Source organism: Semicossyphus pulcher, unplaced genomic scaffold (genome assembly GCF_022749685.1).
Source record: "Semicossyphus pulcher isolate SPU_LCO1_2020_fin unplaced genomic scaffold, fSemPul1.0.p SCAF_1, whole genome shotgun sequence".
Taxonomy (NCBI): Eukaryota; Metazoa; Chordata; class Actinopteri; order Labriformes; family Labridae; genus Semicossyphus; species Semicossyphus pulcher.
Genome location: NW_027211603.1, coordinates 15,995,325 through 16,017,904, shown reverse-complemented (window position 1 = coordinate 16,017,904; position 22,580 = coordinate 15,995,325). Strand labels below are relative to the sequence as shown.

General features: G+C 41.6%; 1 protein-coding gene across 4 annotated transcripts; it reads left to right on the top strand.

Moving 5' to 3' along the window:
- The first annotated feature begins 983 nt into the window (after positions 1-983).
- mrvi1 (murine retrovirus integration site 1 homolog) lies at positions 984-22,329 on the top strand. Of its 4 annotated transcripts, none has more exons than XM_069669887.1 (21): positions 984-1,009; positions 8,042-8,254; positions 11,153-11,259; positions 11,335-11,396; positions 11,927-12,100; positions 12,235-12,312; positions 12,460-12,494; positions 12,899-12,955; positions 13,663-14,112; positions 14,212-14,290; positions 15,778-15,889; positions 16,052-16,082; positions 16,874-17,014; positions 17,235-17,366; positions 18,303-18,456; positions 18,676-18,725; positions 18,961-19,107; positions 19,311-19,384; positions 20,031-20,153; positions 20,317-20,445; positions 21,489-22,329. In XM_069669887.1, the coding sequence occupies exons 2-21, from the start codon at positions 8,183-8,185 to the stop codon at positions 21,649-21,651; spliced, it is 2,370 nt and encodes a 789-aa protein (XP_069525988.1). In that variant the 5' UTR covers positions 984-1,009; positions 8,042-8,182; the 3' UTR covers positions 21,652-22,329. The 4 variants fall into 4 exon arrangements, with proteins under 4 accessions (XP_069525988.1, XP_069525909.1, XP_069525828.1 ...); XM_069669808.1 differs by lacking the exon at positions 984-1,009 and adding an exon at positions 3,303-3,611; XM_069669727.1 differs by lacking the exon at positions 984-1,009 and having other exon boundaries at positions 7,538-8,254; positions 13,666-14,112.
- Positions 22,330-22,580: the final 251 nt, after the last annotated feature.

The window sequence follows — 22,580 nt, the reverse complement described above, 5'->3', positions numbered from 1 at the left end:
TAATGATTAACTTAAGAGCTTTAAAGTTCTGTCTGTGTTTCTGATACCATCTAAAGAACTTTGGAGTACTCTGCCTCCATTAAGGCTTTTAAAACTACTTTATATTCCTCCCTTATCTGCCTTTCACTTATAAAATATAAATATGAGATATTAAATAAACTTCACTCACATCACTGTAACGTAACAAAGGAGTAAACCCTGTTTTTAGGTTTGATGTTGCTGTTTAAAACAAGATGCAGTCAGGTCCTGTGATAGACAAACATCCACTGGAGTCTGAATGTAAATAATTTAGAAAAGCAGTGGGTCTCTAATGCTCTGTGTGCGGCGGCTGTAAACAGTGCGCTCTTTGATGAGAGGAAGGTGGAAACAGAAAAAAATCACTCTAACAGGAATGTGAATGCGTTTGTAAGGTCAGGTTGAACACTTCCAAAGAGTCTGGGATGAAAATGGGACTAGATTGGGTAATTAGCTAAATGATCCTCTTGTAGTTCTTCATTATCCTTCAGTGCCATGTTGCTGTTCAGCTCTGATGGTGCTATTCATGTCTAGCTCTTTGCCTGCTATCACAATATTACAGTCCTATTCCTGAGAGCACCTAAGACAGACGACACAATAGCCCACACTTGGCCTGAGAGCTGTCAACCAGCGGATCAAGCACCTCATGCACTTGAATTGGTTGCCTGGTGATTGTTGCCCTTGGTTATGGAGGTGGAGGTTGGGGAGAGGGGGGGGATACTTCCTGAAACAAGAGTTTCTGTATTTGTACCGAACAGATGAATATCTCGCTGCCAGCCTCAGCCTCACAGGATAAAAACCCCAGTTTATTTCGTCCTTACTTAATTTCTCATTTTGTTTCTGTCTCTCACACGTACACAGTCTGACTTCTCTTTTTTTAAACCGTCTCTCCACATTTGCATTGCACATGCTTTCCTGTTAAATGCAAATGACTGTGTTCACTGTTTGTGCTCTGGCTCCAACAGGTGGCACAGGACGAGGCAGCTGCAGCAAGGTGAGACTCCCTCCAGCTCTATTGTAATTTATTATGATATTAAATATGTAGGTAGAGGCAGAACTGCATGCCTAATGTGTTTCTGTGTCTTTAATCTTTATTTTACAACAGGCTTGTTGGAAATGTAACTTTTAAAAGGATGATATAATGATACTACTTTGTTTTAAGCTTGCCAACATTAAGATAAAGATCATCTGACTTAGTTTATAGGGCAGGGGTTGAACTCAACAGTAGTTTTGAGGTACTTGTGCTGTAATAAGTGAAATAAATGTTGTACTTTTTAATCTGTGACAGCCATAGTTAATTTTCAGGATACCATTTCATATTCATTTACAAACTTTAAATGCTATTCACACTATAATATAGTTGTAAACTGCTACAAGTACATTTTTATCAATGTACAATAGTTAAACTCTATTCTAACCTTTCCTGTAGGTAATTTAAAATGATCACAAATGTGTTTTACTGCATTGTTGTTCATGATCTTTCATAATGAACAAGTATCTGCTTACAGCTTTACCGTAGTGTGCTATAAATCCTTATTTGAACTTCTTCTTATAAATGCTAAATATGGGTGTCTAAAGTTAGCGTGGCCCTTTTTGGCTAAAGAGTTCCTTAAAAAAACACATGATAAGCTGATATAATACCATTCATGTGATGCAGAATTTAACCTGTAGCTCTGTAGCACTTGTTACATGTCAGATAAGATGATACTGTGAGGCTCAATTCAGCAACATTTTTAAAAAGTCCCAAGAAAAAATGAGGCAGAAACTTTTATTTTCTCTTCTCATTATCCTCATCACAACCTCTTTGATTTGTTTTGTGACCCTCTGGTGGGACATGGACCCCCGGTTAGAGACTAAACTACTTAGCTCTAAAGTAGTTAAAAGTAGCTTCAACCTTCAGTGGTCCTGTGTGTAAGATCGGGGGAACTATTTGTAGAGTTATTTGAATAATATATTCATAAGTATGCCGTTGTTTGTGTTTAGAGAACTGTTGTGTTTTGGTTACTCGAGAATGAGGTCTTTGTATCTACAGAGGGAGCAGGTTCTCTTGTGGAGCCCAGCATGTTGAACCGCAGTGTTTGAGTAGCTCAGAACAGACAAACCAAACACTGGCTCCAGGGCCTTTTGGGTGTTTGGTGAGGGGAACCGTTGTCCGTTCGATGAATCTGCAACATAAATCTTACACTCTCCTCCTCCTCAGTATGAGTTGTCAAATATGTATGATCATTTGATAGTCAGCAGCAGGGGACACTTTCCTGCTAAATGAGGTAAATTAAAACTCCTGTGAGGAGTTTTTCGCTGGTTGTGAAACAATTGAAATTAATTCTGATGACTCTATAAAATCTACAGAAGCAAACCAGACCATCAGCGACAAGAGTGATTATTTCTATAGAGTTATTTTTAATGCCTGAAACCGCTGGTGGGTGGGAGGTGTCAGACAAAGCGATTAACTGCACGCTGCCTTTGTTTACATTTTCCAGGGCAAAAGTTTAAAGTGAGTGATACATACGCATGTACAGGACAAAATCAGCAAAGAGATAAGAGGTACGGCTTTGTCCACAGGGGGCGCCAAAATCAACCCACACCGAAAGTTCCTCACAGGAGCTTTAAGTATATTAGGATGATTATATTTAACTTTCACTCAGCAGCATTAGAATGAGGATTTTTACTTGTATATATTATAACATTGTTGTATTGTAACTTTTAGTTTAGCAAAGAATCTGAATATTTCTTCCACCACCTGCTTCGGGTCATACTCCACAACCTACCAGGAGATCTGCACTCGTGTGTAATTAAACAAGAAGAACATCTGATCTTTTTTTGCACAAGTTGCTCCGTCTATAAAAAGCTTCCTTCACAATGTAGCGCTTTAGTTTATCAGCTCACATTAATTCAAACTGTGATGCTGTTATTCGCTGTGAAAGTCAGCTGTGCTCCCACAAACAATGTGACTGCTGTGCTTTTTTTCCCCCCCCGCATGAAATTCAGAAGGATCACAGCACTTAATACTTAACTCTCTCGCAGCACAAATGGTGCAAGGTCTGACAGTACAGTATACCAAACAATAATGAAGTTGAAGAGGATGCAGGGATTCCTCTCGAGCTGCAGAGTAAACACAGGGTGGGACGGACACAATCTATCTATCAATCTCTAACAAACATGCCCTCACGTACAACAACACACAAAGTATTCTGCTACTGCTCCCAAGCTATGATTAGAGAAACAAAACCCTGCAGGAAAAACAACACACTTCTCTTACTTCCTTTAGATTTTAGTTAAGGGATGATCAGTGGAGCAGTAGCCTGAGAAAACACACACACATAGACACACACTCACACACACACAGCAGCCGAAAGAGGCATACAGAGCCCTTCTCCTTAAATGGTCAAAGCTCCCAGGGAGTGAAAGAGAGGCCGCTGCTGAAAAAAGAAAGGGAACGGAGGGGACGGGAGAAGGAAGGAGAAGCCCGGAGGATTGAGGAGTTTTCTGAGGAAAAGCCAGAGAGTGACAGTTTGGCTGTGGGGGAGTCGGTGCGCGTTTGGAGAGACCAGCGGGAGTGCGTGTGTGTCTATCTGCAGCGCTAGTGGTGGGCTCAGGTAATGTGTGTGATCTCTGTGGACAGGTTCGGATGATTGTCTGAGTGGAGCTGTGGGGTCTTAGTGGGTGATGGTTTCAGGTGGACACATGCAGAATCAGTCGGAGTTAGCGTCTCTGCAGCCGTGTCGGACTTGTGCTCAAGGCTGTTGTGTTGTTGGACTCTTTCACGGTTGTCGGCCTGACTTGTAACTCCAAGGGTGAGTTTACATAATCTACTGTTTGTCTGGAAGTTAAACTCTGTGTCATCTCGCCTCCTGCTTGCTGTGTGAGCGTGCATTTTTAAAGTCAGTGCATCTGTCTTCTCCCTCACCTGACTTTACATCTCTCTTTGCATCTATTTCTTTTTCTTTCTCACACTTCCTCTGCCCTGTTATCTCTAACCGTAGCACCCACTTCCTCTGCTGGCTGTACTCTGGGCTTCACACAACCAAATTTTTAAACAAATCTGGCAAGAGGGAGCCGACTTATGTAACAGAAGAGGGGAGGAGGGTCCCCATGTCGTCCCCTGAGGAAAGAGACAGCTAAGGCCTGACTGGCTGCTATGAGAAGTTAATTCAGTCTCTGATGGCTCTGATGGATGTGTGTGTACAGGAAGATTTGTGTGTCCTTCGGGAGTTGTGGTGTCGGGACTGACTGTGTTCAGGCTTGTATGTTCTGTCCTGTTCTCCCGCCACAGGAAATAATCTGAGTGATTCAATTACTCTGCAATATTTATCTCAGTCTCAGTCTGCAGGGGAGAGAGTCCGGAGCGTCGAGCCTGCAGCAGGGCAGATTGGCATCTTTCAGCACAGTAATCTGTAACACACAAACTTTCTTGTAAGCGTCTTTGGATGAAAGCAGGATCGTGTCATGAGATGTATTTTCAAGTTTGTTCGGTTACTTATTAAGAAGTTTCTTTTATGTATGTATGTGCATTTGCAACAGATTCTGCACATTGCGCATTCACATTGCTGTTGACAAAATAAAACAGGAGCTTACATAAAACAAAACTCATATGCTACGTCAGTTGCGTAAACTGCAGGTGGTTATTACCAAAGCTACCCTGAACTCCAGGCTCATTAAGATAATCACATTAGAAATATTCTCTGACTCATTCTCTTGTTTATTTCTGCAGCAGAACGTCAAAGCTGATACCGTTCACCCTCAATATTAGCAGAACAAGCTGACTTCATGCTTTTAGACGCGAGAATCAGATGATATAAGTAGCAACACCAGTGTCGTAAACCAGGTGTTAGAGCTTGTGTGCTGTATGCTACTTCTGGCCTAGAAAGAGTAGTGAACTTAATCCTGTCTGACAGTTTTCCTGTAGTCAGGAAATATCCTCGCAGCTCACTGGGAGTCAGTTAAACAACCCGTTTCCTCCCCAGTGACTCACAGCCTCTCAGTCGCTTTATGTTCCCCAGAAGTTGTCATGTTTCGTGATGACACTGAACAGCACTCCAACATTCAGGCCCGTAATTCACTGAAGTTTAGTCCTGAGGAAAGTGCATGCAAGACCGCTAAAATACCCAATAATCCATCACACCTTTCACTCGCCTGCTGGTTAATGTGACTGCAAGCTGCAGCGTTGGAGACAACAGACACCTGTGCTGCTCATGCATATGTAAATATTTCTATTTCTGGGGAAACCAAATGAATAGGAACTTCAATAGCATCCAGGACTTTAACCCGAGACTCTGCGCTCTGTGCTCTGAGGGTTAAATCTGCTCTGCATTTAGATGTGCATACATTTGTAACTTAAAAGGGAAGAGGAGTGAGTTCAAACAATGGTTCAAACAAGGTGCACGCACGCATTATCTAACTTAATTAGGTCATGTTTAATTTAGCGCAGCAAGGTATCTTCTGCAATATTTGTGGAGAACATCAGTTGAAAGAAATAATCTGCAGTTTTGAATAACTTGGAGGCAGACACATCTGGCTGTAGATCTGCTTGAGATGTTTATAATTGTGGTTGTTTTAGACAAAGTTCGACTGGTTTTGCTTGTTATTTCATGTCTTTTATTGTATTATAGTCTGTGTTATGTTTGTATGTATGGCTGCTTATTGTTTGTCTGAAACATTGTTAATGTGCTGCTGCCCGTCTTGGCCAGGACACTCTTGAAAAAGAGAGTTTTAATCCCAAGAGCTTTTTCCTGGTTATATAAAGTATTTTGTGTGAAGCGGTTGAAGACTTCACTAAAAAGAGACTTTTATTTTCTCTCATTAAAGTAGTGATTTATCAAGAGAGCAGATCTATTATAAAGATTATCTAGTGGATCATGTGGGATCAAGAGCACCGATTGAACATGTCCTTATATTTGCAACTATGTGATGCTTCAACAACACTGATCATAAATTACAAGAATATGCAGCGTCCACTACGACTGCTGACATGAACCGAACAAGAACAAGATACTCAATAATCATGTTTAGTTCCATGCTCTTTTGTTTTTCTGTTGGCTTTCTTCTGGACAGACTCCTTTATTGTTGTCTCTTTTGCAAAACATCTTTATTCTATACTCTCTCATGTTAATATAATAATAACACTCCACCAAATTAAGCTTTAATAGAGTTACTCTGTTGATTAGCATTAAGTGAAAAATCATTAGTGTAGAGTAATGAAATTCTCCTCCCAGTAATCTTCCATGTTTGTTCCTCACAGACCGTCTGTTTGTTTTACGCCGTCCCTCAGGAGTTCATTGCCTCTCTCAGCCTGTGAGAGCAGACTATACTGAGTGTGTTATGACAGCCCAGTGCGTCCCAGCCTGTGTGTTTCTGTTTGAAATGATAGCCTCCTGATGAAATTAACTGCATGAGAAGAAAAGTCTCACATTCTTGCAATGGCCAAAACACCAACACATGCTTATGTTTCACATCAATTTCCTCAGTGAAGAAAAGATTAATATAGTACCAATATATTCACAAACTAAAAGATGCACTGTGGTGCTTCCTCATAAGCAAACAACAACAAAACACAAGGTACAACGAATGTCTTGAATGATATTGAAAAATTGAAAGCCTTTTCGATGTATAACCTTCTTATAAAAAATGTACAATTGTGAGCGCATCACAGCGTTCATCGGTGTGTAAGCGCCCCCTTAAGATCAGTGAAATACCATGAAGCCGATGACTGTATATATAGATGGACAACGTATCTCCATCTGCTCTCATTGTACAAAATTGAAACAAAATACCCCCGAGGCGGGCGCTACCATCTTGTGCTGGTGACGTTTTTTGGAGCCAGAGTTGCCACAGCCACTTCCACTAATCAAAACACACGCTTAATACTTAGACACAAAATACTTAAAAGCGGCAAAGATCCCGCACGTCAGCGTGTTTAACAGCAGAACAGCTTCTCTGTGTTGGTCTGAAGCAGACGTTCACGGATATGTAAACTTCAACGACTGTAGAGATTGTTTTAGTTATGTTTCCTCTCACCGTTCCTCCTCTACTCTGTTAATCCAGAACAGATCAGCTGCAGGAGCCGTATTTGTCAACAGAGCTGTCAATCATTCTTTTTACAGCATCAACTAACTAAATAATTAATTAAAAATAAACTTGTCAGAAAAATGAACACTTGGACGTAAATCAGCATGACAAGAACTAACTATAATGACAGAAACCAAGTTTGAGGAACATTTATTTGGCGTGTATTTAGATTTTATAGTTTGATTCATGTCCCATCTGTTAACATGGAGGAGGCGGGCTTTATGACCTATACTGCAGCCAGTCACCAAATGTTTTGGCTTCACTTTTAGGGATGTCGTCTTTTTATATATAGTATATGCATGAAGCTATTTGCAGCATGAGAATTTTGTCAGCAGCCTTCTTACATAAGTCTTAATAGTCACAATGCAAACAGTCAAGGGACTGCCTTGCACAAATGTTGCTCAATAGCGCTACCAGTGGTTTACTTTAAGTTTACATTTTTAGTGGAGTACTTGAAGCTAAAAAACAGATCTGTTTTACTTTGAAGTGTCACTAAACCTTGCTAATGTTTGGGGACATGTCTCCTCTTAAGTATTAACAGCATGGTTATTTTCTTACTGTATATGAAAGCAGTGTTACTCTTGTGAAATTTTAGAAGCCATAAAATTGAGTCACGGGAATATTCAGAGACCGCTTAAAGTTTCTTTGTTTTACATGTATCAGCCTGATGGGAAAATGAGCTAATGTTGCTGTTCCAGGCAATGGGGAACGAAGCTATTTTGGGGTTTGTTTATGGTGTGACGGTTTTGTTATTTCTGCTGTATCTTTTTTTAGCCGTGGTTTGCCAGAAGGCTTTCTACAGAATATTACCATTCATGTGTTATTCATTTTCTCAGACCAAAAGATCAACAGTTCACAAACAGTTTCACTCAGCATTTACTCATTTAATGCACACATTTTGTATCTACTTATGCGTAACGTACACGTGTGTGTGTGTCTCAACATGATCTTGCTGGTCCAGGAGGAGGAGAAGCTCTTGCTGCAGGGATCTCCTCCTGAACAAACCGATCCCTACTTTAAGGAGCCCTGTGACGCCCCCTGTGCCCCTGAGAGACCCTTTATTTTCCCCCACACCCGCTCACGCCCCTCGCTGCTCCCGACCATGCCCACGCTGCCCGAGGAAGAGGAGGACTCACCCGAGGAGCTGGACAGTTCCTCCAGCTCTCCCAGTACAGTAAGTTTAACTCTCTCTAGCACATAAAATGTTTTTCCTAAAACCATGTGAGGCCATAAAAAGTGACACTGAGTAATCTGTTTGGCTCTGTGGAGGAAATTCTATCAATGTTGCTGCTGAAGTCTGTCCTCAAAAAAGGTATGGTCTTTTCCTTCAATATGCTGCTCTCAGTTGAGAAGTAGAAGCATTTGGATAATCCCTTGTAAGTAAGAAGACATAGTTTGTCCCTCACCCACATACTTGTTTCTTACTTTGGTTATAAATGCTCGTGTGCTGTGTAGAGAACTTTCAAACCATCGCAGCTGCAAATTCTGAACACCCACCTGGACGGGGGACATGTTAGCTTATTTGGTTCTGTTTTAATTTCTTTCTGGTTTCCCACATAATGTTTACGCATTTATCTGTAATTCCAAAGTCCCCTGGATATTTTATGAGTCCATGGAGTCCACTTTGTTTGTTTTTTCCTGCAGATCATTCAAAGTGGAGCCACTGCTGGAGCCTTTGAAATTATGTTTGGAATTTTGAGTAGAGGACTGAACGACTCCTGGCTGCACGATTAAAAATAATTTATTGATGATCATGCTGTTTCATTTTAAGACATATATATAATGTTGCAATGTTGGATGTCCATACTAAATGTACGTGAAGTTTCAAATCTGAAGGTAAAAGTATGTTGGAGTAATCAGGCTGCTGTGAACGCCAGGTTTCACACAGTTTTTTCTACAGCTACTTTGTGACATCACAAAGTGCAGCCTCGGCAGGCTTCAGAGAGTTGGCCAATCAGAAGAAAGTGGCCTTGTAGGGGCGGGGTTTCTTAAAGGGACAGAGCTGACTGAGTAGTTTCAGGCAGAGGCTGTATGAGGGCCTGCACAGAGCACCAGGGTGAGAAAAATCATTACGTTTTTACTGTAAATTATGCTAAGCTACTCCACAGGTATCACAGAGTGAAATATGAAGCTTGAAATTAGCATAATACCCCACCTTTAAATCATCACCTTGATTCTTATGGTAGCTGCACACTGCTCAGACTAACACCAACCAACTCCAATCAACACCAACTGTCAGGTCAGTGCGTGCCGAAGGTTGTCGGAGTTTGACATGTCCAGTCGGGTTTGGTGGTGAGTCAGACCAATGTGCACCTTTTCCCAACAAACCTTGACATTCTGAGAGTGCGTTCCCATGACAACTAGCCTATACTCACGTGCAGAACATCAGTACGCACGACCTTCGTCCATGCAAAATATAGCAAAAACTTAAACAAGAAAAAGTAGGCAACAAAAGTCTGTCCTGTCAGCTCGTGTCAGTGTGGAGCTGGCAGTTGGTTTTCAGAATATTCTAAAGACTGAAACCAGCAACTGCCAACTTTAGAATGTTGAGGTGAGTCGGGCATCGTCTGGGCAGCGTGCAGTCACCTTTACAGGATCTAGAGACTTCCACCCAAACAGTAGCAAGTACATCTTTGGTCCTAAGGCCCATTTCACTAGATATTCGTGTTGTAAGTTGTATAATTTACCCATAACAGTGTCTGTCTTAACTTGGAAGGCAGCAGAATTTTCAAAACATACATTTGTATGTCGAGTTATCACGAGACAGTTTGACATTTGGGTGAAGACTCTAAATCATGACCATTCCCAATTTTTAGGTTTAAAGCTTTTATCACAACAATGACAGAACTCAGCAGGAATTAAAGTGTTAAACAGCCCTCAGAGAACATCGTCTTCCTCTGCAGTATCTCATTAACACACAGGCTGTATAAGACATCTCTGCAGAATGTAATGAACCTGTGTAATTTCATCTTTAGAGTGTACGTCACCACTATAACAAAATCGGAGTTTATTACAGCCGAGCCGAAGTCTCTGCAGCATTTCCATCAGAGGGAATCCTTTTATTTGGGTTCTGGTGCAAAGATAAGCTCTGAGAGGAGCTCTTAGGGAAACATTGTTTGATGTCAGTCTGTGCTTACGTGCATGCTGAGCTTTGATGGTCAGGATTTTATGATACAGGAATTTGAACGGCCTATAATTTAAGACGTGATGTTTTCCAAATACCAAAGTTGAGCAACTGTTTGAAACAGTGGGATGGTTCAAGGGCTGATGTTTTATATATGAAGTTCTGCTACTTATCATTTAAAGTAGAGTTAGCCTCTGGAAATACAAAATAGAAAACAAGTGCCTATGTAAGGGGTTGGGCCACAGCCGGCTGCAGGAACAGCTCTTAGCATTGATTCTGTTAGTCACTGGAACTCGAGACACCATTGTGCCTTATTCATTATTTAACATCTGTCTCTCGTCTGTCCCCCAGCTTTATGGAAATGATAAATCACTGGAGAGCTTCTTTAAAGAAATGTTAACCAGCAGAATTTATTCTTATTTGTCTTCTCTTGGGGATCCTTAACCTCACAGCAGAAGTTAACCAGTTCAGTCTGCCTGAACAAACTACAAAATCATTGTTTCAACTTTTAATAGTTATTGTCAATATAACCCGAGTCGTGGTTTGACTCAAAATTTGGAGAAGTGTCTCTTAATCTGGTTTTTATTTGTCGTTATTTGCATCCCGATAGTGGATGCAAATAATGTAAGAGCAGTGTGCAGAGTCCCTGCAGGATAAACAGGTTTGATTATCAGATAGTCAAAGCTGCACCTGCCTCAGGGGCCTAAAAGGAACCCAGGTTCTTGCAAATGTGTTAAAGAATATGACCCGTTGGAGCAAAAGATATCTTTACCTCTTTTAGAATTAATTAATGACGTCCTGACAACTTCGGCTGCTTGGTTTCCGGTGCTCTGGAGCCACAGTCGATCCATATCTGTTTAATGAAAGCAGAACGTATCTATTACACATACATCAAGTGTGGCTATCACCTTGTTTAAGCGCTTTTGTTTTGTTGTGCGTTTCTTACAGTCTGCACCAGGTGAAACTCGAGCTGTCGTCATGGCTGCCCCCACTATTGTCTACCCGCAGCAGGCCACTATCATCCAGCAGGATGGACGTCCGCTGGAGCAGACCAGGTGACAATCCAGCCTCTTAACCACAGACGGTAAACCAGGATGATGTGTCTGAATCTTTACTGTTTCCTCTTACAGGCCACACAGTCCCAGAGCTCGCCTGGCTAGAAAGTCGTCTGCAGGACCCATCACAACTGTTGGTGGGTAAATCCTGAACACACACACACACACACACACACACACACACACACACACACACTGCTGCTGTATTTACTTAAAAATAACCCAAAAGATATGAGAGGTATTTTTATGTTATGATCAGCAATATTTGCTTTGCAGAGTGCAGTGTGATGAGATCAAATTTCTCTTGGAGTGTTTTTAAATAGCGTTAATATGCTGTGTGGTTCTTCACAACATTCGGACGTAGTTTGTTCATCAGTGTCCTGAGAGTTTGATCTAGCCGTCCTCCCACATGCCTGAAATGTTTTTCTGCTTTGATTCACTTTGGTGTAGCCGGTTGCTCTTTTCTGAGAAGACGTGGAGATAAAAACATCCTTGACTTGATCCAACCCTCATCACCTGATTTATTGGCTCACATCCATCTGTGAAGGATTCCTTGGCCTGAGACTTTATACCGAGAAATCCTCCTTAAATAACTTCTTCAAAGGACTCTCATCCCATAAACTTTTGTTACTTATTGTGATTTGAAGATGTGTGTTGTGTCTCACAGACAGCACGGGTAACGTGATCGACCTGGTGAAAGATCCGCTGCCGGAGCTGCAGCTCTCTGAGGAGGATCGTCAGAAGAACCTGGAGCTGCTCGAGCAGGCCAAGAAGGTCAGCGACCGCTTCCTGACGCGTCGCGGACGGCGGTCTAGCGGCAGCCTCTCAGAGTCACCCACAGGTATCGAACACATAAACCCTGTACACAGCAGACTATTTCTTAAGTATGAATTGATTGTTAAAATTTTAAAGTTTAATTTGATTTAAAGCTCAAAGCAAAATTCAATGTAATTGTTAAATGTTTTTTATTCCCAGGTGTTTCTCCAACTCCGACCCCGTCATCCTCACCGTGTCAATCCAGAAGCAGCTCACTGACTGTGGCTCCTCAAACTGGTAATTTACTTTTGTTTGGGCTGCTTGACTCGATTTAAAACAACAAATTGCTATTTAATAATAACTTTCCCTCATTTTCCAATTACTTTTTGGACACTGAAGTTTGAAAGAATGATTTTATTCTATGTACTTTGATCTTTCCCACAGAGGCAACCCATGTCAACTCACAGTCGGTCGGGCAGGTAAAAAAATATTATTTAAAAAAAAAACATTTCCTTATGATGAGTTCAGATGTAACGCAGATATTATTGTTGCACGCTCATTTACCTCATTTAATCTGGCAATGTGAATTTAATTATGCTGTCTTTGCCAGAAACAGCCAAGGCTGTAGGCATTATGTTTTTAGATTGTTGTTCTGTCCTCTGTGTTAAGTTCATATGAATTTCCCTTCTTATGAACCTGAAAAATTCTATTTTTGGTTTTATTGTGCTTTTGAATGTCGCTCTAATTTGTTTGTTAATCGTCATGCCACATTGAGTGTACAAAAATAAACTTGCCTTAACCTTTATAAATCTTCCTGATTTTAATCTGAAACTCTCAATACTTCTTAACACGAGTAAATTCGCCATGTTGTCCTCTCTTGTAGCATCTGGGCGTTCCTTCAGTGCGAGAGCAGCATGATATAACAACTCAGGAGAAGGAGGTCAGATTCACAGACTCTCTCACGGCATTTTCTTTTACTGACTCACATGTAACAAAGTAAATGTTGTCTTATGCACAACTGAAAGAAAGGTTTGTCACAGAGTGAAGTTGTTTAAAAGAGTATTGTCACTGTCAGCTACGTTTACAGAGAACAGGAGTGTAGGGACATTTCACTCGAAGATCTGTGTCAGACATTAAAGTCACAATATGAAAAAACACATCTGTTTTCAGGTTGTGTTGAAATGAAGAGGTTTTTCATCATGCTAGACAACTTTGGTCTGAACTGAAATATAAGTAGACAATGTTGATATTATAGCCATGACATTATTGCTATAAAATTTCAAGATAGATGTGATTTTGGTCATCCTCTGATCTTTCCTCCAGCTCCCTCATGTTTTCAACATTTAAATTTGGCCATCATATATGAAGAACAACCTAAAACCTGCAAAACATGACATCACTTCAGCTGCAGCGTTACATTGTGTGACTTGTTAGCATGTCATCCTAGTGTTAGCATTTATCTCAAAGCACTGCTGTGCCTTCGTGCAGCCTCACAGATCTGCTAGTAATGCCTGATGAAGGTGCTGACGGCGTGCAGGAGTCTGCATTCTTTGTCAATACAAATATAGCATTGTAATACAAATACCAGTGTTATGAGCACAACAGGGATGCTTAATGTATTAATGATAGTGGTTATCTTGCTCACAGCAGAGCAACAGACTGTTGGTGGATTGGAAGCCCATTGAGAAGAGAAAAGTGTCGTCTGGGACCCTAACACCCCGTTTTGCTGTTCAGAAGGAGAACTGTGATCCCTCTCTACCTAAGAGTCCTCCAGCACTCAATAAAGCCGATGATGGAGGCCGCAATCCCAACCAGGCCCCGGCCACAGGGGTGGCTAAGCCCGTCCCCAGACCCCCTACTCAGCTCGCTCCATGTACGGCAGAGATCAAGACGATCGGGGCCTTCCCTCCACTAATGAGGGCTGTTTCCTGGGATGCTGTAGGAAGCCTAAATTCCAGAAATGGAGCTCCGAGCTTCCCTCCTACACTGGAGGAAACCCTCTCAGACAAACCAAGGGACGCTGTGTTCAAGTCATCAGGGTACAAGGACCTCCCCGGCCAGCCTGGGGGTGTGCATAAACTCTCTAAACTCAAAGAGGTAAAGCATTTGTTGTGCAGACGGTGCTTTAGAAGTCAAATGCTCCTACTGTAAAGACAGAAATACTTTGTTCTTATTTGTGTGTCTTTATGTCTGCAGGAGCACAAGCTGATGCGTAACCAAAGCATATCAGGATCCAAGCTGCCTGACTTGAGTGAAGCTGCTGAACAGGAAAAAGGTAACAGTCCTTGTTTGCCCTCTTGTCCCTGTAAGACAGAGAGTACTTTCGGCAGCACATTCAGTAACTCTGCAGGGGTGTGCACTTCCTGAATCTCAGGGAAAATCTGTTCCAGTCAGAAAATGATGATGATCTGTTCTTGTGTTATTTCCCTCTGTGCCACCCGTTTACTGGCAAACTCTTTACAGAGAAATACATGCTGTTTTAATTTTCCATCAGCAGGTGGCATGATTGTTAAAGTGTCTGAGCCAAAGACCACCTGTGAAAGATAATAAGAGGAAATCAGTTAGGTAATTTAGGAGACAGAGCTGTAGACCTGAGAGTTAAGATACACGAATAAGGACTTCAGACTTTACGTGCACTTAACTGCTTTGAGACTTTATATTTGAGGTTGCAAAAATGTTTAAGTCTCAAGTGTTGAACTAGTAAAATGTAGTTAAAGGTTAGGTTAAAGTAACAATCTCAAACTTTTTCATTCAAATAAACGTCTGTTAAGTCACTATCTATCGCCGAATGAGGTGACACAATGGTGATTGAGCCTATGGCCCACTGATGTAAGCCTTTGCATCTGCAGTTTAGAGTATTATTACAGACTGGGTGTCTGTGGCAACATTCGCGGCAGTGCCCAGTTATTGACGCATTTTCCATCAGCCAGCAGTGGTTGGTCTGCCAGAGAGGGTAGGTGGACTAAGCGGCTGCTTTTCTGGTCTCTGCAAGTTTTGCGAGTAAACAGTAATCTACTATCGCTGAACAAACAAAGAAAAGATCGATGACTACAGATACAACTTCAAAAATAAGTGAAAATCCAAAGAAAAGAAACAAATTCGACGCTCAGATGAAGGCAAACAGTCTAAAAAGGAAAGCGACCGTCAGCGAGGAAAATCAAGAGTTACAACGGTGATAAAGGGAGCCAACCATGGACGTCTGGTTAAGTTGCAAAGTATGCTCCCGTAATTACCGCTAATCGCCAAAGAGAACGAAACTGAAATCTTCGAGATTATACATTTAACCTCAAACAGCTGTAAAGGAAATGTTTCAATTACTTTTTAAGTTAAGCATTAACAAACCCTTAAGCCAGACTACATCCCTTTTAAAAGGACAAACAACACCTTCTTCTTCTTAAAAACCAAACTAAAAATATATATAAATATAAACTACCATTCCTCAAGTCAACACACTAAGGTTTTTTGATGCTATGAATCAGGTATGACCTGTTGCTTAAACAGCTAATCTTTGCATACTGAATAGATTTTTTAATTTTGACTCTAATTTACTTGTGCTACTGTTTTGCTACATATCAGTATTAATACTCTTTGTGTTGTTACACCATGTTAGTGGCTGCTGCAGGAAAAGTTGCTTCAGTGTTTAAAAAGTCTTTAAGACTTTAAACCTGTCCTGGATTACTTGAGACTTGGATCAACTCCTTCCTTGTAAAAGCACCAGGGTCACTCTCTTTATGTCTAATTTGTGCAACATGTTGTCTGCAGGTCCTCCACCTACTACAAACTCAGAGGAGGCGAGGGAGAAGTCTGACGCCATGCCAAACATCTCAGACGTGATGCTGAGAAAGCTCAAACTTCACCGAGGCCTACCAGGCTGGTGTGTTACAAACCAGCCGCTGCTCAAGTTAACTTTCTGCCTCTTTCCTTCCGCCTGTTTTTCCTGCCTCATCTCTCAAAAATAACCCTTCTTGCAACTGTTTACCAATCATACATGTACATGACTGACCGTACTAACAGCTCCGGTTTAATCTCATTCCAGTGCACCCCCACTGTCTGAAAAAGAAGTTGAGGTTGGTATCTGACTTTTACACAATTATTCAGATTCATATGAAGGTTCTGAAAGTCCATCAGTTAAATTTTGCATGCTAAGGTTGATCTTGTTTTCCTGTGGTGCTTTGCGTGTGTTTAAACATGAGACAGTTTTGTTGACGCCTTGAAAATGCTCCACGGTAATTAAAACCTGTGTGCAGGAGTCATCATACAATAAGCTGTAAAACAGACCACCAACAGTAATCACAGCCTGATCTATTGTTCCACTCGGTGCCACGTGTAGGCCCTGTGTTTATAATAACCTGTTTTGTTACCAGAGAAGTTAATTACACAGTCGTAAAACTGTTTTTCTGTCTCAGATCAGACCGAAGAGACTCAGAGTGATTTCCTGTGGAGAAAATGTAAACATTAGTGACGCTGTCGGGCTCGGGCTGTAGCCCTTCTGGCTGCTCCCTCGGGGTCTGCGTCTGTATCAGGACAGTCATAGAGGTCGTATATTTCCTCTTAGCTGTGGCCCGTGTATGTTGGAAAGCTGCGCAGACTGCCTTTGATCAACGCGGACCAACATCAGGGGGTTAAATGTCAGGATCACAGCTTGTTCCCAGGGCTGCTTGATTCTCTGTCACGTGTTAACCAATGAAAGTACATTTTAGCATTACATAATTATCCACGTGTATGTGCGGCGGTACTGTGGGAGAGTTTTCCATGGATTCCACTGAGTTCGTGTGTCGCCACAAGCAGATCTGTATTTAATGTGCTCTTTATGGAGTGCCATCCTGAGTGTTATATTGCAGTGTCTTCCTCCCTACAGAATGCATTCGTCCAACTGTCTCTTGCATTTCGTAACGACAACTACACCCTGGAGATGCGGCTCAAACAGGCAGAGAGGGAGAGAAACCTGACGGAGGAAGACACAGAGAAAGAACTAGAAGAGTTCAAAGGAGCGCTGAAGGTCAGTCCTGGAAAACATCAGCTGTTATGAGATTAACTCACTAGAAAAGGAGAGATCCCTCTGGCTCTTTAGTGCTCGTTTATCCGCTCAATGTTTCCTGGAAGCGACCTGCAGTAAATATTTATCTCGTCTGACTCCGATCCCAGGTACAGTAGGAATGTTTGTGTACACTTTGTTTTCCTGAGAGAGTTGTAAAGAGAGGTTGTTGTGTTTGTTGTAGATGACTGCACCGCAGTGGCAGAACCTGGAGCAGCGTGAGTCCTACCAGCGCCTCATCGAGACTCTGTCCGTGCTGCACCGACTGGCCACACGGCTCTCCAGCAGAGCAGAGATAGTGGGAGCAGTTCGACAGGTGCAGTTACACAACACAAACAAATGCAGAACATTGTGTATCTTGTGATGTAAAAGACACTGTCTTCTTGTCTGGCAGCTTTCTTAAAACGATGGTTGATTATGGGATTTTCTGTGATGTCACAGCTGACCTCATGCCAGCCAAAGCAAACATTCAGTAGAGGGAACGTTTAATGTTCTTGCAGTCCAGAGATCTTTCGCTATTTGGACTCTCAAGCCACTCAAGATGAATTATTTAGTTTTCTTTGTACTGTTGCCAATCTTTTAATAACAGTTTTATCATTAGGCTCCCTCAATTTCAAAGAATTCATGAACCACTATTATGTACATGCCACTCTTGGTCCAGTTCCCAGTTGCACTAACAGAGCATATGGCTGTGGGGCGCTGGTTTAGCTCAGTTGACACAGCAGGCGCCCCATGTACAGAGGCAAAGTCCTCGTTGCATCCGCCACGGGTTTGACTCAGACTCTCAGCCCTATGATGCATGTCCTCCCCACTTTCACTCCACCCTACGTTTCTTGTCGCTCTTCACTTTCCAATCAAATAATGGCCAACGGGCAAAAAAATAATCTTTAAAAAAGGTTGTTTATAACTCAGTCTTTCACAACTTGACTCTTCAAGTCCAGCGTAATAGTTACACCGGTTGCTCATGTCGCTAAGACCTGGCTTAATTCTTAAACATAAGCAGGAGTGCGCTAAAGGTTAAAATATACTCCTTCTGTAAATTAGTTCTGATCAAAAGCCTTCCGTGTCTGAACGATCATATATGTCCTCTGTCGTATTAGCCAAGGGACTACTCTTTACTGGTTGTTATTGTGTTCCAAAACTTATCCAAAACCTCTCTGCTTTAAAGTTTAAATCTGTAATACCTTTATTTTTAATAAGTAGAAGTTAGAGTTTCTGTGCACATATTGACTCACATTTCTTTATGTAACAGGAGAAACGTATGAACAAGGCCACTGAGGTCATGATGCAGTATGTGGAGAACCTGAAGAGGACCTATGAGAAGGACCATGCGGAGCTGATGGAGTTTAAGAAGCTGGCCAACCAGAACTCAAACCGCTGTTATGGAGGGTCTGTAGACGCAGGAGGTGAGACTGCACTGGAGACCACGTTCAGATCAAGCACAGGAAAGCACACAGAATGAACATCTACAACGGGGTTCATGCCTATAAATGGAAAACATTTTTTATTTCATTTATCCAGACAGCACTTTGACTTCACTGCTGCTGCTTTGTAAGAATATTTTCACCTCACTGTAACTGAGGATCGATCTTAATGTCCTTCTTTCTTTGTCTGTCCTCATAAAGATGATGGAGTTCCACGGCCATCAAGATCCATGTCACTCACCCTTGGAAAAGTAAGCACTACTTTTGAAAGGATGTTTTTAATGCTGAATTAAAAAGCTAATCATCAGAAAATGACCACAAGTCTTTGGATAGTTGGAAAATCAAGTGATCTATTCATCAAAATGTCAAATGTACTAGAGTTCAGGCTTCCAAGATTTAAAGATGTACTGCTTTTCTTTGTTTCATATGGTTGTAAATTGAATGTGTTGTTTTTAACACTTTTTCACCTTTCCCTCCCCTCTCTAGGCTCTGCCCAGGCGCAGGGTGAGCGTAGCCGTGGTGCCTAAGTTTAACCTCCTGAACATCCCCGGTCAGACCCCAGCCACAGCCGGCCCCGGCCCCAACACGGGACCCAACGCGGGACCTACAGCTGGTGCTGCTCTTCCTGTCCTGGTACGTCTTCCTGTCCCGTCAGGAAATAATGGGGGATAACATGTGGTGCATTTCATGAATCATCATTCACCTTAGGGAGGCTTACGTATGAAAAGTTCAGTTTCAGGACGTCAGTTGTTATTTCACAATGATGAATGTGTTTAATGATTTGAATGCAACTTGTTCAGAGGAAAATATATTTGTCTATAATATTTCCTCTTTAGTGTGAAGCGAATGATGTGAAAGGCAACACGGCAACAGAGGCGCCAACACCAACAGCAACACCAACAGCAGAAAGGTACATTTCATGTACTTGTTTTTCTTACACACACACACACACACACACACACGCACACACACACACACGCACATACAGGACTGCATGTACAGTATGTACACATACCACTACTTGTTTCCCAAGGTCAGCCCACAGTCCTTGAAACAATGGGCCGAGACGAGCCTGGACCTGCAATCAATTCTTATCAAAAGCATTTTGTGCTGCAGTGGGACCTTCGACTTGTTTGTGTGACCTTCAGGATGTGTTTTACAGAGCAGAGAGAGCCCCAGTGAGGTCAAAATAACCCTGAAAGCATACAAAATAATCCAACCCTGCTGCAGATGATGGATGTGCTATCCTGGGTCGTAATCTAAACATTTGTGCAAGAGTTTGACAAAGTCCAGGGACAAGGCTCCAATCATATCCAGGATATAAAGTGAGCTAAAGAGGAGGTCTCAAGGGTCTGAGCTTAAGGTCCTCATAGGAGACGAGAATAGAAATAACAAAAGTGTAAAGTGTATGTACCAGCTATGTCTGTTATGCAGTTTGTCCATTATAAGACAAGGCCACAGTGTTGTGATGGAATCAACCTCTCCGTTTTACAACCTCTGCTGAGTTGCTGGTGGCGTCCGAGGCTGATTGTTCTTTCCAATCTGAAACAATGCAGTGGAAAGAGTGTGACGGAGCAGGAAAGTGAGCCAGCCAAACCTGCAGTCAACTTAGAGGAGATCAGAGCCGAGATCAGAGCCGAGCTCAAGGCAAAGATCGAGGAGGAGGCGTATAACAAAGGGTGAGGCCTTCTCTACTACTCCTTAACCACACACAAACTCTTAAATGTTGTTAAGTAAACAGAGACTTAATTATAATCATGTCTACATTACTTGTCACTGCCTGATGGTAGGACAATCTGTGCACCCTTAGATCTATAGTTAATGTGAACATTTCAAATGCAGCTTACAGGAGGGCCTGAAGCAGAGTAAAGTGCTGCAGGAGGAGAAGCGTGAGGAGGAAACCGCTGCAGAGAAATTGCTGGAAATGAAAAATAAAGATGAAGAGAGTGGGAAGAAGATACAAACAAGCAGGTAAATGTATCTGCTGCTTTAAAAATGTTTTGTGTGTTGAACTTTGACAGACCAAATGACCTTCAGTTCTATTCGAAATACTGCATTATAAAACTAAAAATGCCCCTGAATCTCTCCTACACCACAAGAGTGCACCACCTGTATCTATGTTATTCTTCCCTTAAGATGGACTTAATTAAACATTTATACAGGTAGAAATCCATATTAGTATTAGTATGAATTCCCCAACTATTATAATACATTTTGCAAAACTTTTAACAGATTGTTGGCCGGTGGATGATCACAGGTTTTTGAGGGGAAAAAAACTGTGTTTTAAACACTTCCCTTGTGTCCTGTCTGTTGTCCCTTTTTATATACGTCATACTTTTGTATGTAAAAGAAGATAATTTATGCATTTTCATAGTAAGAATATACATGGCATTTTAAACAACTATAAAGTAGCAGTTGTCCCCTGTAAAAAGCCACTGACAGTCAAAGCTGGTGTTCTCTGTAATCAATAGAAGCAATAATATTTGAAATTGGCGCCAGAGCTTTGGAGAAAGAAACAGCTTGTGGTTTCGCCCATTCTACATTCCTACAACACCCAGCGTGCATTGCGCCCCTCCCTCTGAAAGGAACGGCCTAGCAAGAGATGCTGGAGTGAAATACTAATGTTTGATGCAAGCAATGGCTCAGAGCGGTACAGGATCCGAAATACGCCGAGAATATACCGGTGGATCGTCTAAAAAGACTTTGGGACTTCAGTCTACATTTCAAACCTGACGATTTTGAACGAGACATGACTCAGTTATAAATGTATAATGTCTGGGAGGGAAAACAGGAGAGCAGGCAGCGTTTCAAGGCACCTCACATCTCATAATGGCATTAGCTCCCAATAATAACATGAAAGGACTGAGGTTGAAAATCGGCAAACTGGCCCTTTAAATGTATAGCTATATGTTCAATCAAATAAACCCCTATCCTTTTATTTGAACCCTTACATATAACCATTAACCACTATGAAAATATCAGATCTTTACTGCATGAGTTTGTTATCTTTGCAGGAGGATGGAGGAGGTCCTGGTTCTTCTCGGTCGGGTTTGTCCCAAGATCCCTGTGAGTCGGCGACTTCTCTGGATGGCCCTGACACTGTTTGTGGTGATGTGTCTGGTTATCAGTATTTTTGCCTTCTTCAGTGAAAAATACAACAGACGTGAGGACACGTAAGCAGAGGAGGAGTCTGGACTGAAGTGTACAACCAAAGAATCTAACAACACAAGAGAGACGGCAGAGGACTTCTGCCTCTCTCGGTTTACCATATCACCACGCTCGGACTCACTTGAATCCATGACCCCGACTCTTCAGGGTCAAAGACAGTTTAGGAGGTGTTGTGAATAATGTTGCCTTTGTTGTGGTCAACAGCGTTAAGTTATAACTTTGTTTGGATTGAAAAAATTGTCAGATTGTTTGCAGCAGCGCATAAAAAGATCATTCTTGTGTAGGGACCAACACTTTTCATTTAGTGCCGCGATAGAAAAAGTGTATATTTATCTACACTGTAAAGTTAAAGTCTGATCACTCAGGTCCGATAGATATGAGCGCCTCTGAGAGATTTTGAAGTCATATTTAAAGATACAGAAAATATAAGAGTTTTGTGTAGGTTTTGTTAAGTGTATTTAATTACTTTGAAATATAAGCACATTCCAAAGTAGTTCCTTAAGTGCAATATGTTTGCAGCTGATGGTTCTTGTTTGTCTTCAGAGCACTGAGAGATTTCCTTCATGTATGAGAGCACTGTTTAGACGGCTTATTTTTTATCCTCTTTGCACATGTGTGCCTTCCTGTGTTTGTTTGTATTCTGTAGATTTTTATGCTCTGCCACTTCACCTTCAAATAAAGGTGCCTGAAAACAGGATGTTGTCATTTCAATTGAAAATTACAAGGTCCTGACAAAGCAGCTTGGGTTACTATACCTTTTAGGACTGAAACCTGCAACACAAACATTTTTTGGCCACTTGGGGGCTGCAGAAACTAGTTGTGAGCACACCATGACACATCTTCACATAAATTGATAAGGACATTTTTTATGTAAAACATCCATCAGTTGAAAAGCAATATTGTAATGAATTTGGAGTTGTGTTTGTGGCCAAATAATG

Coding starts and splice junctions, on each gene's coding strand:
- mrvi1 (XM_069669642.1), top strand. CDS start 7,991: ATGCGTAACGTACACGTGTGTGTGTGTCTCAACATGATCTTGCTGGTC. Junction 12,495..12,898: donor ACTCACAGTCGGTCGGGCAG/GTAAAAAAATAT, acceptor CCTCTCTTGTAG/CATCTGGGCGTTCCTTCAGT. Junction 20,154..20,316: donor GAGGAGGCGTATAACAAAGG/GTGAGGCCTTCT, acceptor TTTCAAATGCAG/CTTACAGGAGGGCCTGAAGC.